Source organism: Dermacentor variabilis, chromosome 4, assembly GCF_050947875.1.
Source record: "Dermacentor variabilis isolate Ectoservices chromosome 4, ASM5094787v1, whole genome shotgun sequence".
Lineage (NCBI taxonomy): Eukaryota > Metazoa > Arthropoda > Arachnida > Ixodida > Ixodidae > Dermacentor > Dermacentor variabilis.
In genome coordinates, this window is record NC_134571.1 from 135,110,522 (window position 1) to 135,124,275 (window position 13,754).

Below are 13,754 nucleotides of genomic sequence, written 5' to 3' on the forward strand. Positions count from 1 at the left end.
GGGCGACTTCAATGCCAGGGTAGGCAAGAAGCAGGCTGGAGACAAGTCAGTGGGGGAATATGGCATAGGCTCTAGGAATAGCAGAGGAGAATTATTAGTAGAGTTTGCAGAACAGAATAATATGCGGATAATGAACACCTTTTTCCGCAAGCGGGTTAGTCGAAAGTGGACGTGGAGGAGCCCGAATGGTGAGACTAGAAATGAAATCGACTTCATACTCTGCGCGAACCCTGGCATCATACAAGATGTAGACGTACTCGGCAAGGTACGCTGCAGTGACCATAGGATGGTAAGAACTCGAATTAGCCTAGACTTGAGGAGGGAACGGAAGAAACTGGTACACAAGAAGCCAATCAATGAATTAGCGGTAAGAGGGAAACTAGAGGAATTCCGGATCAAGCTACAGAACAGGTATTCGGCTTTAACTCAGGAAGAGGACCTTAGTGTTGAAGCAATGAACGACTATCTCATGGGAACCATTAAGGAGTGCGCAATAGAAGTCGGTGGTAACTCCGTTAGACAGGAAACCAGTAAGCTATCGCAGGAGACGAAAGATCTGATCAAGAAACGCCAATGTATGAAAGCCTCTAACCCTACAGCTAGAATAGAACTGGCAGAACTTTCTAAGTTAATCAACAAGCGTAAGACAGCGGACATCAGGAACTATAATATGGATAGAATTGAACAGGCTCTCAGGAACGGAGGAAGCCTAAAAACAGTGAAGAAGAAACTAGGAATAGGCAAGAATCAGATGTGTGCGTTAAGAGACAAAGCCGGCAATATCGTTACTAATATGGATGAGATAGTTCAAGTGGCTGAGGAGTTCTATAGAGATTTATACAGTACCAGTGGCACCCACGACGATAGTGAAAGAGAGAATAGCCTAGAGGAATTCGAAATCCCACAGGTAACGCCAGAAGAAGTAAAGAAAGCCTTAGGAGCTATGCAAAGGGGGAAGGCAGCCGGGGAGGATCAGGTAACAGCAGATTTGTTGAAGGATGGTGGTCAGATTGTTCTAGAGAAACTGGCCACCCTGTATACGCAATGCCTCATAACCTCGAGCGTACCGGAATCTTGGAAGAACGCTAACATAATCCTAATCCATAAGAAAGGGGACGCCAAAGACTTGAAAAATTATAGACCGATCAGCTTACTGTCCGTTGCCTACAAAGTATTTACTAAGGTAATCGCAAATAGAATCAGGAACACCTTAGACTTCTGTCAACCAAAGGACCAGGCAGGATTCCGTAAAGGCTACTCAACAATAGACCATATTCACACTATCAATCAAGTGATAGAGAAATGTGCAGAATATAACCAACCGTTATATATAGCTTTCATTGATTACGAGAAAGCGTTTGATTCAGTCGAAACCTCAGCAGTCATGGAGGCATTACGGAATCAGGGTGTAGATGAGCCATATGTAAAGATACTGGAAGATATCTATAGCGGCTCCACAGCCACCGTAGTCCTCCACAAAGAAAGCAACAAAGAAAGGCGTCAGACAGGGAGATACGATATCTCCAATGCTATTCACAGCATGTTTACAGGAGGTATTCAGAGGCCTGGAGTGGGAAGAATTGGGGACAAAAGTTGATGGAGAATACCTTAGCAACTTGCGATTCGCTGATGATATTGCCTTGCTTAGTAACTCAGGAGACCAATTGCAATGCATGCTCACTGACCTGGAGAGGCAAAGCAGAAGGGTGGGTCTGAAAATTAATCTGCAGAAAACTAAAGTAATGTTTAACAGGCTCGGAAGAGAACAGCAGTTTACGATAGGTAGCGAAGCACTGGAAGGGGTAAGGGACTACATCTACTTAGGGCAGGTAGTGACCACGGATCCGGATCATGAGACTGAAATAACCAGAAGAATAAGAATGGGCTGGGGTGCGTTTGGCAGGCATTCTCAAATCATGAACAGCAGGTTGCCACTATCCCTCAAAAGGAAAGTGTATAACAGCTGTGTGTTACCAGTACTCACATATGGGGCAGAAACCTGGAGACTTACGAAAAGGGTTCTGCTGAAATTGAGGACGACGCAACGAGCTATGGAAAGAAGAATGATGGGTGTGACGTTAAGGGATAAGAAAAGAGCAGATTGGGTGAGGCAACAAACGCGGGTAAACGACATCTTAGTTGAAATCAAGAAAAAGAAATGGGCATGGGCCGGACATGTAATGAGGAGGGAAGATAACCGATGGTCACTAAGGGTTACGGACTGGATTCCAAGGGAAGGGATGCGTAGCAGGGGGCGGTAGAAAGTTAGGTGGGCGGATGACATTAAGACGTTTGCAGGGACAACATGGCCACAATTAGTACATGACCGGGGTAGTTGGAGAAGTATGGGAGAGGCCTTTGCCCTGCAGTGGGCGTAACTAGGCTGATGATGATGATGATGATGAAGTATAAATTGAAACACAAAATGAGTGACTTTGTGGCTCATATCAGTGGTGCTTTGACAAAATGCAAGGCAGAAAACAATGAAAAATTACAAAACTTAGGTTTCCATTTGTATATAGAAACTGCAAGCATACTTTTAGTGTGTCAAGTGCAATGACATCATTGGTTTCACCACACTTTCAGACTGAAGAAAGACATGGAGGCCAGAAGATTTCCACAATACATTCTATGTACTTGGAAATCAACATAGACAGAAATACTTCTGTCAGTTAAACTCCGGTTAAGTCAATTTGAACCAAAGGTCCCGGCTCCCAGCTGGCGCTCATGCATTTCTATGGGTTCAAACCGTCATAAGTTCGGCCCTAAATTTGGCCTTCGGCGGATAATTCAAACTTTACTGGTAAGTACGCAAGCGCCCTATTCCAGTGGTGACCCTTATAGCAACCCCTTTAGTGGCAGCGTCTGTCTTGCCAGAACTTGGGAGACAGTTAGTCCTTCGACATAAAAAAATGACAAGAAAAAAAAAATAACTCCTTTGCCGAAAACACCTATTTTTGTCCTGCATTAGGAATATTTTCAAGCAAAAATGGTAGTTTGCAATGAATGACTACAGTAATCCCAATTATAACGCACACCTTCCTTTTAATCGGTTTGAAAATTGCCTGCCTGGTGCAATCAGATATGAAACCAAACCGCATCTGCGACATCTGCAACAGTATACCATCAGAGCCAGCCTAGCCAGCATCATCGCCATCTTGTGTCATTGCCATTGCCATTGCCATCACAAGATGGCGACAACAGTACCTAGTTCTTGCATAATGTGACCACAGCGTTGTGTCATTTTTGGTCTTTGATTACGAAAGTCCATTTAAAAGATGACTTATTTTACATGATAACTAGCGACAAGTCATGTCATGCTTTTTCCGTTCAGGATAATTGCATGTGTCACTGGACAAACTAGTGAAATCATTAGTCTAGGCCACCATCCGGTTTGCGATTGTTGCAGAGCTGTTTGATAAATAAAGAATATTAAATGCACAGTAAGCTGTGTAGAGGAGATCTTGTGGTTCACACACAGCAATAAAGTGCTGTCTGAGAATGATGACAAGGGACAGTAGGTGGAAATAAATTTCTATACTGTTTTCTTCTTTGAGAACATAGAAAGTGGGTGTGCATTTGATTTGGGGATACATTAAAATGAAGAGCATACTGCCAAATGAGTCAGCTATGTTTTCGCAGTTTTTTCTACCTCTTATTTGGCCTGTGTAATAATTCGGTCAATTTAGGCAGTCCCATTAAGGTAGAAATAACAAAAATCGACTATATATATATATATTAATAAGAGGGGTAGGAGTGTGTGATTATCAAATAGATTTCAAATTGAATATCAAGTTGAATCAAAAAAAAAAAAAGCTGCATACCAAATCGAATATTGAATATTTTCACAAAATTTAATGCTTACAAATTTTAGGCAAATACGGTGCTGCACACGCTCTGGAATCTCCTAGCATTGCAGAATAAGAATGTTGTAAGCTATCGGTAACTTAGGTACATAGAAATCAAGACGTACAATAAGGGCAACTCTTATTAGAGGGAACACCAAATTAGTATGCCAGCACCGATTACAGCTCAGTTCTAGTATGTATGAAAGCCTGGAAAATATTTTTTTATCAATATAATTTCTGTTGAATAGAATCAAGTGCTCTTTTTCTTCCTCTGTAACTAATGAATTAGTGATGTTCTGTTGTACTGAATACCAATGAGGTTCTCAGTATAACAGTGCACCTGTGTTTTGCAGCAATCTATTATTTATTGCATAAATAGTTTTTTATCCAGTTTTTCTCCAAAATACAGAAGGGCAAAACCACCTTTACGGCTGTTGTGTTATCGTAAGGCCAATCTGCGCAACAGACAATAGGACTCGATCGCCACTCCGCGCATAGCCGGCACCGACAGCAAAGAGCAGGCACCATTTGCGTTGTTTCATTGTCAGGTTCGGCGCGATTTTCCACCTGTCAATGAATTTGAAATCTGGGGACTCCTGACAAGTTCGCATGACGTGTGATACTTTCCCCCTATGCTCCCTTATCGTTCTTCTGCCGTCTTTCGCCTGGCGGTTTGTCAGCTTTCTGAGTGTCGCGTGGCTGCTGCGAATAGATGTGTGTCTATTTGGCAAAACCGTAACTTTAGTTGCCAACATCCAATGAAGCAGCGTCCATTAGGCTTAATGGCGTAGTCAGCGTGGCTGCCACGAATATTTGCCACTTACCGTGTGGTACCGGACCGCGAGCCACCGCAGTATGTTCATACGGGTGACTCATCAGTGACTGTTCCCGAGATAACGTGTGCAGGTTAGATCGACAGCTGTTTGAAGCAACGTGAAGTTCGTCACCACATATCCAACATGATCAGCTTGCCTATCAGTGGCTAATCAGAACCGATCTTCGCACATGCTCTCGCACTTCCCGAATTATGCGCTGCTTTTTGTTGCCGTTCCTTCTGTCCGGGCATCTCGTTATCATTTCGATCGGTCCCGTCAACCCGGCCGAACCTTGTGCTAACAGAGGCAGCCCCGGCCGACACAACGCCATGCCATGTGTGCGATCCCCACATCGAATAGACGTCGGGGAGTGCTTGCATTGGCAAAGTCCACGACTGCGTCAGCCGAGGCGGCCCGTCCGTGGCATGCTCGGCACTTCTTTTGTACCGAGAACGGAGTGAAACACTCGCTTGGGCGAACTCGTGCACGAGGGGCTCCACAGCGCATGCGACAGTGTGCGAGTCTACACTGAATACACCGAACAATCAAGAAATCAAATAGTAGATATTCGATTCGATGCAGTGATATACGTGTGTTTGCATGCCCCTAATTGAAAGTCGCCTTTTTCATTTATGGACAGATCTTAAACAAATTTTCACACCTTGTGTATTTTGATATGCTGACCCAAGAAATGTAATTCTTGTCCTAAGACAAACAACTTCCTGATATACCTTAAAAGCTTGGTTCCTTTGTTTGAAGAAAAATTAGTGTTTCTAAAAATAAAGAAAAATGAACACAGGTGGTTAGGATATAGAAACTGTCTAGAATGCCCACCACATTATGTGCTAGGGTATAAACGAAATGTCCTGAGTGCATTTGAACTACAGCTGAAGCCCATCAAAGTTGCTTGACAAAAAAGAAATGCCATTTTTACATGTGATACACATGGCTATTTAGAAAAATTATCTGAAAAAAGGTATTAGAATAAAAATTGGGCTTAGCGCGTCATCCATGCATCTATATTTTAGGTAAAAAAGGAATTATTACAAGAGCTAAAATAGAACAGAAGCTGTCTTCTCTGTAACAGTGCAGATGCGTCAAAACTGGTTGTTTTAGGAAATCAAGGAAAAATATTCCAAAGCATCTTTATTGGGTCAAAACTTATAAAATCTCATGGAAATCAAGGGTCTTGGAATCATATGGACTAATTTTATGGAAATAAAGGGTCTCGGAAGTAGGAAAATGACAAAACAGAAGATATAAATTTTGCGCCGATTTTCAGCCTTTAATTAAGCTTAAGCTTTCTCCATAAATTCCATGCTTATATCTCTGCACTTATATATTACCATTAAAGCAAAACAGATTATTTCCCTCCCATGAACCATAACAGGGCAAAATAGACTACCCCATTATGTTGCAACTTATGCCCAGTGATTTATTTGCTTCGCTGTCATAAATTGGAGTTCTGTATTCATGACACATATTTGCTACTGTTAATAATGTGCATCTTCCATTACATTTCCATCAACCTTCTGCTGTCATCACTGCACTTTTAATGTTATTGCTCGGAACTGTGGGCATACGATAAATAAATAGTCAAAACACTGCGCACCCCCAGAGTTAACAGTGATGCTGCAGGGGCTGCACAAACATGCACTACACGCACCTTTGCGGCCGGCGCACTCGATGTCAAAGCTCAGGATACGCAGAGGAGCAACACGTGCCCAGGTGCCCTCTGGCGAGTGTGACACCATGTCATCCCATGCCACGTCCACTTCAATTTGTGCCCGTGACACTCGACTGCGGTCGTCACGAACTTTGTACTTGCCCCGGGGCAGCTCGATCCAGCAGCAGCCCACAACGTGCGTGTCCACCATGAACCTGCATGCATGCATCCCCACCCGGATGACAAAAACATTTACCAAGAGAGAAAAGATAGAAAAACAAAAGCCAGCAGATCCCACGCCCTGTGGGAATCGACGTTATGCAAAGCAGTGTGCTAAGGGGAGCCTGCCAAGTTAACAAAATGAACATGAAAGCACCAAGACGTAGGCGGCTGTTTCATGACCTACATGACACGCATGTTATGACATTCATGTTCGTCATACACTCTTGTCATACTACGCCAATTTTGGTACATACCAAGTTAACAAAATGAACATGAAAGCACCAAGACGTAGGTGGCTAGATAGATAGACAGATAGATAGATACTGTCAAAGTTGCAAATGTTCCCCAAGAAAAACTATGCATTTAACTGTCTTCTTTAACGCAGTGTGAAATATTAGTACATTACTGTGACTCTTGCCTTGCCTGCGACAACTCAAGCCAAAATGGAAGTTAGAGACTTTCTTGGGAAACTTTGATACAGCCAAATTTGCAAGTAAGAAAATATTATCCGAAAACATATATCACTTAAAACGACAGAAGTAAATACATACAGAAAGCCACATGCAAACACATTTATCTGTCTTTCCGCTTCTGGAAGTTATCAGCTTCTGCTGGTGAATGCTCAGAAAGGCACAGTTGTCTTTCACCAGACAGGAACTCCGTCTGGCATTTGCATTGTCCTTTACCATGAAACAGTTTCGGAGTACACCAAATTCATCAGTGACAGCCTGAACAGAAGTAGTCAATGAACATACGGTAGAACCTCGTTGATATGTTTCCATTACGCACGTTTTCCCAGCACCAACGTTCGCAATCGAGAACAAAAAAAATGACAAATAGAGTAACACTTATTTTTTACGATTAATATTTTCCCGGAAAACACGATATTTCGGCCACTAGATCCCATGTAAACAGGAAAATGCATGAGGCGCACACGATTGAGAACAATATATAGCTGCCTTACCTCATCCCCCCCCCCCCCCGGTCCTACGTGAAAAAATACCGGTGTACACTCACATTTCTCATTTCGGTACCAGCAAATCTTCTCCGGGGTCGTCGCATGCAGCATTCCAGAGCTATCACCACCAATCCTATTGCGATAAGCATCTTCGCCTATCTGTTTCAAAGCGCTTGGTGCCATCGCAAGCGTATCGTACGATTTTAACAGGCGATAAGCGAAACACGCCGCCATTTCCTGCTGCAGACTGAGATCCTATACGTTTTCCGGCCACCAGATCCCATGCGAACAAGAAAAGGTGTGAGGCACGTGTGATCGAGAACGGTATATAGCTGCCCACCTCACATGAAAATGATGGAGCGCACAGTTTCTTGTTCTGGTACCAGCAAATCTCCGCACAGGTCGTCACAGACCGCATTCACAGCTATTGCTGCCAAATGTATTGCGATGAGCATCTTCACCTATCTGTTTTACAGCACGTAGTGCCATAGGTAGTGTACTGCACATATTTTAGTAGGCGATAATCACAATGTGCTGGCGTTTCCTGCTGCAGGCGGCACAATGTTGGTATTACGTTTCGCTTTGGCGGCATCTGGATCCGCCCATCAGCTCGATTTCGTTTTGGTTTCCCATCGCCCTGTTAAAATACCATGCAGTAGGAAACCAACAAAATCAGTCTCGGGCCAAATGGAGCACCCCCAGCTCGATGCATGTTGGTGTCTCGTGCTGCGACGTTTCACATTACGTAGATGTCAATAGTTGAGTCTGTCAAATTTTTTAGTTACTTCAGATAACACATTCTCTTGGTTAGCACGTTTTTTTCTTGCGTTTTTTCCAAAACGTATGAACGAGGCTCTACTGTACTTCTCGTAAGTCGTCACCAGTGTTGCTTTCGTCTCAAGTTTTGTCTTCTTGCATTTCCACCTTGACGTCTACACTTGGTAGCTTGTATGTCAGAATTTCGTTGCTTGCATGTAAAAATTTCATTGTCAAGTTCCATGAATTCTTCAAACACAAAACCAATACCAATGAACTGCAGTTTCTCTTCTAGGTCGTGGTCATCACTAATGCAACAGTCAGGCACCACGGCTTCTGGTTGACACCAAAAAGCACACTTTTGGAACCAATCTTTCATGGTTTCATGACATGCTCTCTAAACATACAATCAGAGTGCATTGCATCAAACAATGTTCGCCTTTCCAGGCTCCTCTTCTCAGGATACCGTTTTTACCCAAGTAAGGCCCACTCAGTTTAAAAATTTATGAAAAATTGGTTGGTCCCACTTTCAAACAAATTGTGGTCATAACACAAAAGTGAAACATGTATTCTACGAAGCAGTGGCAGCTTAGCCAGCACATTCCCAAATACAAGTTCATAAATGTGAACCGCCTTTTATTAATTACGGTTTCACTCGAAGGGCAAAGCAATGACAGCGAAGCAAGCATGCGAGGCCTGTGCTGCTGCGCTGCGCAAACAGCTCCTCGAAGGCTACCAGGCATCACAGGTATGCCTGACACGATGATGAGTGTGTATGTGACAAAACTGCGTCATTGAAGCTCTGACAGAATTGCGCACGAGCACCCATCCGTATGTTCAAAGGTGAGCAGGTGCACGTAAACAGCGTGAGCCGTGGAAGCACCACCAAGCAGTGACGGTTGTTGGGGATCAAAAGTGTTGGATGGGCTGTATAAATTAAAGCCCTATTAACTCGAAGCTGTAAAAACTGCAAAATATGTCAAGATAAGCGGAGTTTCGAGATCAGCAAAATCATGAATACAGAAGCCTGTTGGATGAGCATAAACCAGGTGGAGCTCTTCCATTATGCCGCCAGTAATACAGTCAAACCTACTTATATCACTCGTTTAACCGCTTCCTGGCCGCTCCAATTGCGTGTAATAAGCCGCGGCTGTCGGCGTTAAAGAATGGCACTGCTATAACAACTGCGAAGAAGGATCATGGGTGGCAAACTATATGCGAGCACCACCGAGGCATTGCGTTGGTGGCCCCAAAAGGGGCCTTTTAAAAATTGCGAGAAGGCTGTCACAGCAGCCTGTCAGCTTGAGAAATCCAGAAGAAACGCTGAGGCGAGATCGCCACACGCATCTTGCCACGCACTTCTCACTGGCTAGCATGAGAAAACCCTATGTCCGTCAGCCTTGCATGCTCCACAAGAAGCTTGCAGACATCCTTCTCTAAGGCATCCCGGTTCTCCAAGTAGTGCAGTGGAAGGTTCCTCACGAAAACGAAGCCCCGGAGGGACTGAATCCTCTGCCAGGCCTCCTGTGAAGACAACATTTTGGAAGCCTGCCCTACCGCGTCATCGCTGCCGTCGTCGCTGTCGCTATCTGATGCAAGCACGTTCGCGACGATCGCCTCCTCGGTTAGAAGCACTTAGTTTCCAAATCTATAGCCGTGTGCTTTCTTTTCACCGGCAATGTCATGCTTTGCCGATGACTAGCGGGCGGATCAGCCATCTTCCGCTTCGCCGGCGAGTCAAACCAACTGTTGGTCAAACGAAGCTGAGAAACGGTGTGGCCAGGAACGATTTCGACGCAACCAACAAAGATGAACGCGAGTGAATAAACTGTTTGCAGAACTGCACTGAGTGAGGAGCCAGCGAGCAATCTGCGAGCAGTGCGGTTGGCGCGGTCCATTCGTGTTTTGGAGGGTGGAGTGGCTTAGAGCTATGGGTGCAGCCCATTTGTTTTCCGAGGGGTGGAAGGGCGAAGAGAGAGAGGCGTGTGGAAATCGCTGGTAGATGAGCACGCGGTGGCTGTTGAAGCAGTGGCCCATAGTGCAGTGGCCCGAATTTCTCGTTTTCTCTTTTCTTTTCAAAGATTTCGCATTTCCCTACCTTTTGGCTCGGGCACCCAGTAGCCACACTTCGTTAATGTTAACCGATAATGCAGCATCTGGGCATTGTAGTAAACGGGTTATTCCACCATGGAAAACATACAAAAAGTTGAAGGTGCAGCAGGTTCTCATTGTTGTAACCGATATATTGTTAAAACTGGTATCGTTATAAGTGGGTTCGACTGTTTTCTCGGCCACCTTCAGGTGCATCGGCATCTACGGGCAACAGCTTTACTTGCGCTGTGGCAAGACTGTGTGCTTGGCACTGAGTTAAGACGACTGATATTAGTGCAACATTTGAAGCCAATCATCCAAGCATAACCAGTTAACAGTTCCAGACATCCAAAATGCTGACGCTGATACTTTATTCATTGTAATGAGCTCCAGACAATTTCTCTTAGAAAAGGGAAACTGAACTGGGAAAGAGCGCAACTGTCATGGCCGCGGCAGACTTGGCATTTATGCCTCACTGTCGCATGCTCATGAAGCAAGCGTCCTTACTCAGCTGCAATCTCATTTAAATGCTCTGGGATCGCATGCTGGCTTCTTTTGAGTGTGGACCAGTCATGCCTGCTCAAAGGCGCCAATTGTCTCATCAGAGTCCCGGTTAATACACTGCGACCATATTGAGGCGTCACTGATGGCATCCTAAATCAGAGGAGAAAAAAGTCATCGCTGCTGCGTGAGGCCACAGCAAAGTAGCAGCTAGCAGCTGAACAGGTGCAAGTGAGCAGTGATACAAAGAAAAAAGTGGAAAGGTGTGCCAGGAGCAAGGCCCGATGCAGCGTTTGGCTCAGCGCCAGCACAACCACTTGATGCCACAGAGTGAAAAGCTAGTGGAAGCAGAACTGCCCTGTTGCCTTTTGTCTGGTATATTCAATGAAAAAATTTTGAGATATATCTGGAGTCCGACACAAGAACTTTTCAAGATAAGGGGTGAAAAACGCATGGGTTGACACCACCACAGCCTGAAAAGAAATTTCAGCTTAACTGCCGTCACGGTACTAAGTCACAAAACAAAAAACAAAAACAAAACAAAAAACACAGTCAGACACAGAAAATGTCATTCTGCCAGCAAGAGAAGGCAATGCGAAAGGCACTGAATCACCTGATTTCAAAGTCAACGTTGCTCTCAAAGATGCGGTAACTGGGTGCTCCATAGTGATCTACAGACACACTGCCTGTCTCCAGCAGCCGCTTGGCTGGTGCAATGAGCCGGGGCAGAACCATGGTGACCTTGAGAAAGGGTGTCTTGCCCTTGCTGTTGTAACCATAGATGCCTGGAAAAGTTTCAGTAGGCTAGGCTTAGTAGATTCAGTGGTATCGAATTATGGCCAACACAACACCAGAAACAAACCAGCATTCATTCTTCTTCAATCAATGTCAAAGTGCTTGTATAAATGACATTTCATAATCGCATAGCTTTTTTAGAAAATATAATGAGAAAATAATGAAGATTAAGTAGTCCTCGTTAAACTGAGCTTACTGAGTGCCTTTTACACCACGTTGGCGTTTTTTCTCCAATATATGCTGCTCTCGGGAGAGTGTACAAAAGTTTCTAATAAAGCGAAATTGTCATTTTTTTTTTAAATACAGTCAAACCTTGATACTATAACAAACACAGATACAGTCGAATCTTGATAATACGAACTCGAAAGGACCCGAAAATTTGTTTGAATTAAACGAAGTTCAAATTAAAAGAAGGTCTTGTTCTTAAAGTATTTGTGCACCATAGCATGATGCACGAATGGTGTGAGTCGTGAAATATTGCGGTATGCAAGCACACAGCGAGCGAGGACTACGAAACTGCCCACGCCAGCCAACACTCATTCCCAATAACGGCAGAAAACGAAAGTTCAAGGAGTGGGCTAAGCTGGCGCCGGGCTGGCTGCGCTGGCAGTGCCGGCGTGGAGGTGTGTGCGTGCAGAGACAGTCGAAGGTGAGTGAATTACGAGGGAGTTGAGAGGGAGCGCAAGGGTAGCGTAGTTACGAGGAAGGGTGGGAAGGACGCGGATTCGCTTTCCCACCAGCTTATCGGATGGCACTAATTACCGAGGCCAGGACTGGGCCTCCGCTACAGCTTTGCTCTGCATGCTCGCGTGTTTTTTCCTTCGTCTGCTGAGAGATCGGCGCTGCGTTTACATTGTTCGTATTGCGTTCCTAATGCGAGTCATGCCTTATAAAGATGAAGTCAGTGCCACTGATCGTAATCATGTTGGTGTGCTCCCTTCTCTTGCAGCATCATTGCGTTCAAAAGACAAGGAGAATGAGATACTGGGTATTGCCTTCGTGTCCTTGTATTCAGGGTCTGTTCTGTCGTCCAGAATCAGATATGGCACACTGTCTCCAAGAACCTTTTTTGGTTTAGACCCACCATTGTGAAGAAAAAAAGCGCGAACGGGACCAAAACAAACCAACCAAAACAAGTGTGAGCGGGAGATGACGCGAGCAGACGATAGTGCGAAACAAGCGGTTTGGTTGAATCAGATGCAAGTACGAATAGAGCGGTCGGGCGGGTCTGCATGATACCAGTTTCCCGCACGTATGTCACTGTAGGATCCATTCGTATTGGTCTCCTCCGCTCGCGGCTTACTTGCCGCCACGGCGAGCCATTAAAAATCATCCCAGGGTCGATCTCTCCTGCAGTGCGCATTTTACCACTAGTGTGGCTGGGGCATTACGACGCAACACAGATGCGGCGACCTTGCCATTTGAGAGAGGGTAAAATTTTCGCCACAGTCCTTTCTTTTTTTTTCATGCGCGCCGTTGAGTGGTCCTCTATGGCTGGGTCAGAGCAACACTGGACGGAAGCACTGCCACGTGATTTGGCGCGTTGCTGAGAGCATTGTCAGAGCACAGTATCTTAGAATTAACCATCGCAAATGCTTGCCCGTTTGAATTATCGGGTGTTTTCGCTAATTGGAATACACAACTTTGAGGGACCACGGTGTTAGTTTGAATAAATCGGATGTTCAAATTAAGCGTGTTTGAATTAACGAGATTCAACTCTATAAAGAGTAATTGGATATAACAAAACAAAGTAGAAATTTTGTTGGTCATGTGTTGTTTCTTTGAGTATTATTCTGCCTAGTGAAGTTGAAAATACAGGATCTAACACAGTACTGGATATAGCGAAGCAAATTTTAGTTTAATGTTGCCCAAAATATGTATTCTGGTAGCAAAACTGTCAAGCGTGGCCACCAACCAACTTTCATGACACCATATTTTTCAGACCTGTGCGATTATTCAGACTTCCCAACAGCACACCACTACCTCTAGAACCAACGTAAAAATGGCAAGAAAAATTTTTGGACACCACACGGTATGCTGCTTAAGATTTTCAGACATGACCCGCATGTACGATGCTGCAAATGGCAGCCGTATTAGCAACA

The 13,754-nt window shown here is 44.6% G+C and overlaps 1 protein-coding gene across 1 annotated transcript in view; it reads right to left on the minus strand.

The window, feature by feature from the left end:
- PolD1 (DNA polymerase delta 1, catalytic subunit) overlaps positions 1-13,754 on the minus strand; it is an 82,039-nt gene that overhangs the window by 44,287 nt on the left and 23,998 nt on the right. The window contains exons 5-6 of the mRNA XM_075690387.1: positions 11,471-11,642; positions 6,330-6,544 (exon numbers count right to left, since the gene is read on the minus strand). Of these exons, the coding sequence (XP_075546502.1) occupies positions 6,330-6,544; positions 11,471-11,642 (387 nt within the window). The remainder of the gene's footprint in view (positions 1-6,329; positions 6,545-11,470; positions 11,643-13,754) is intronic.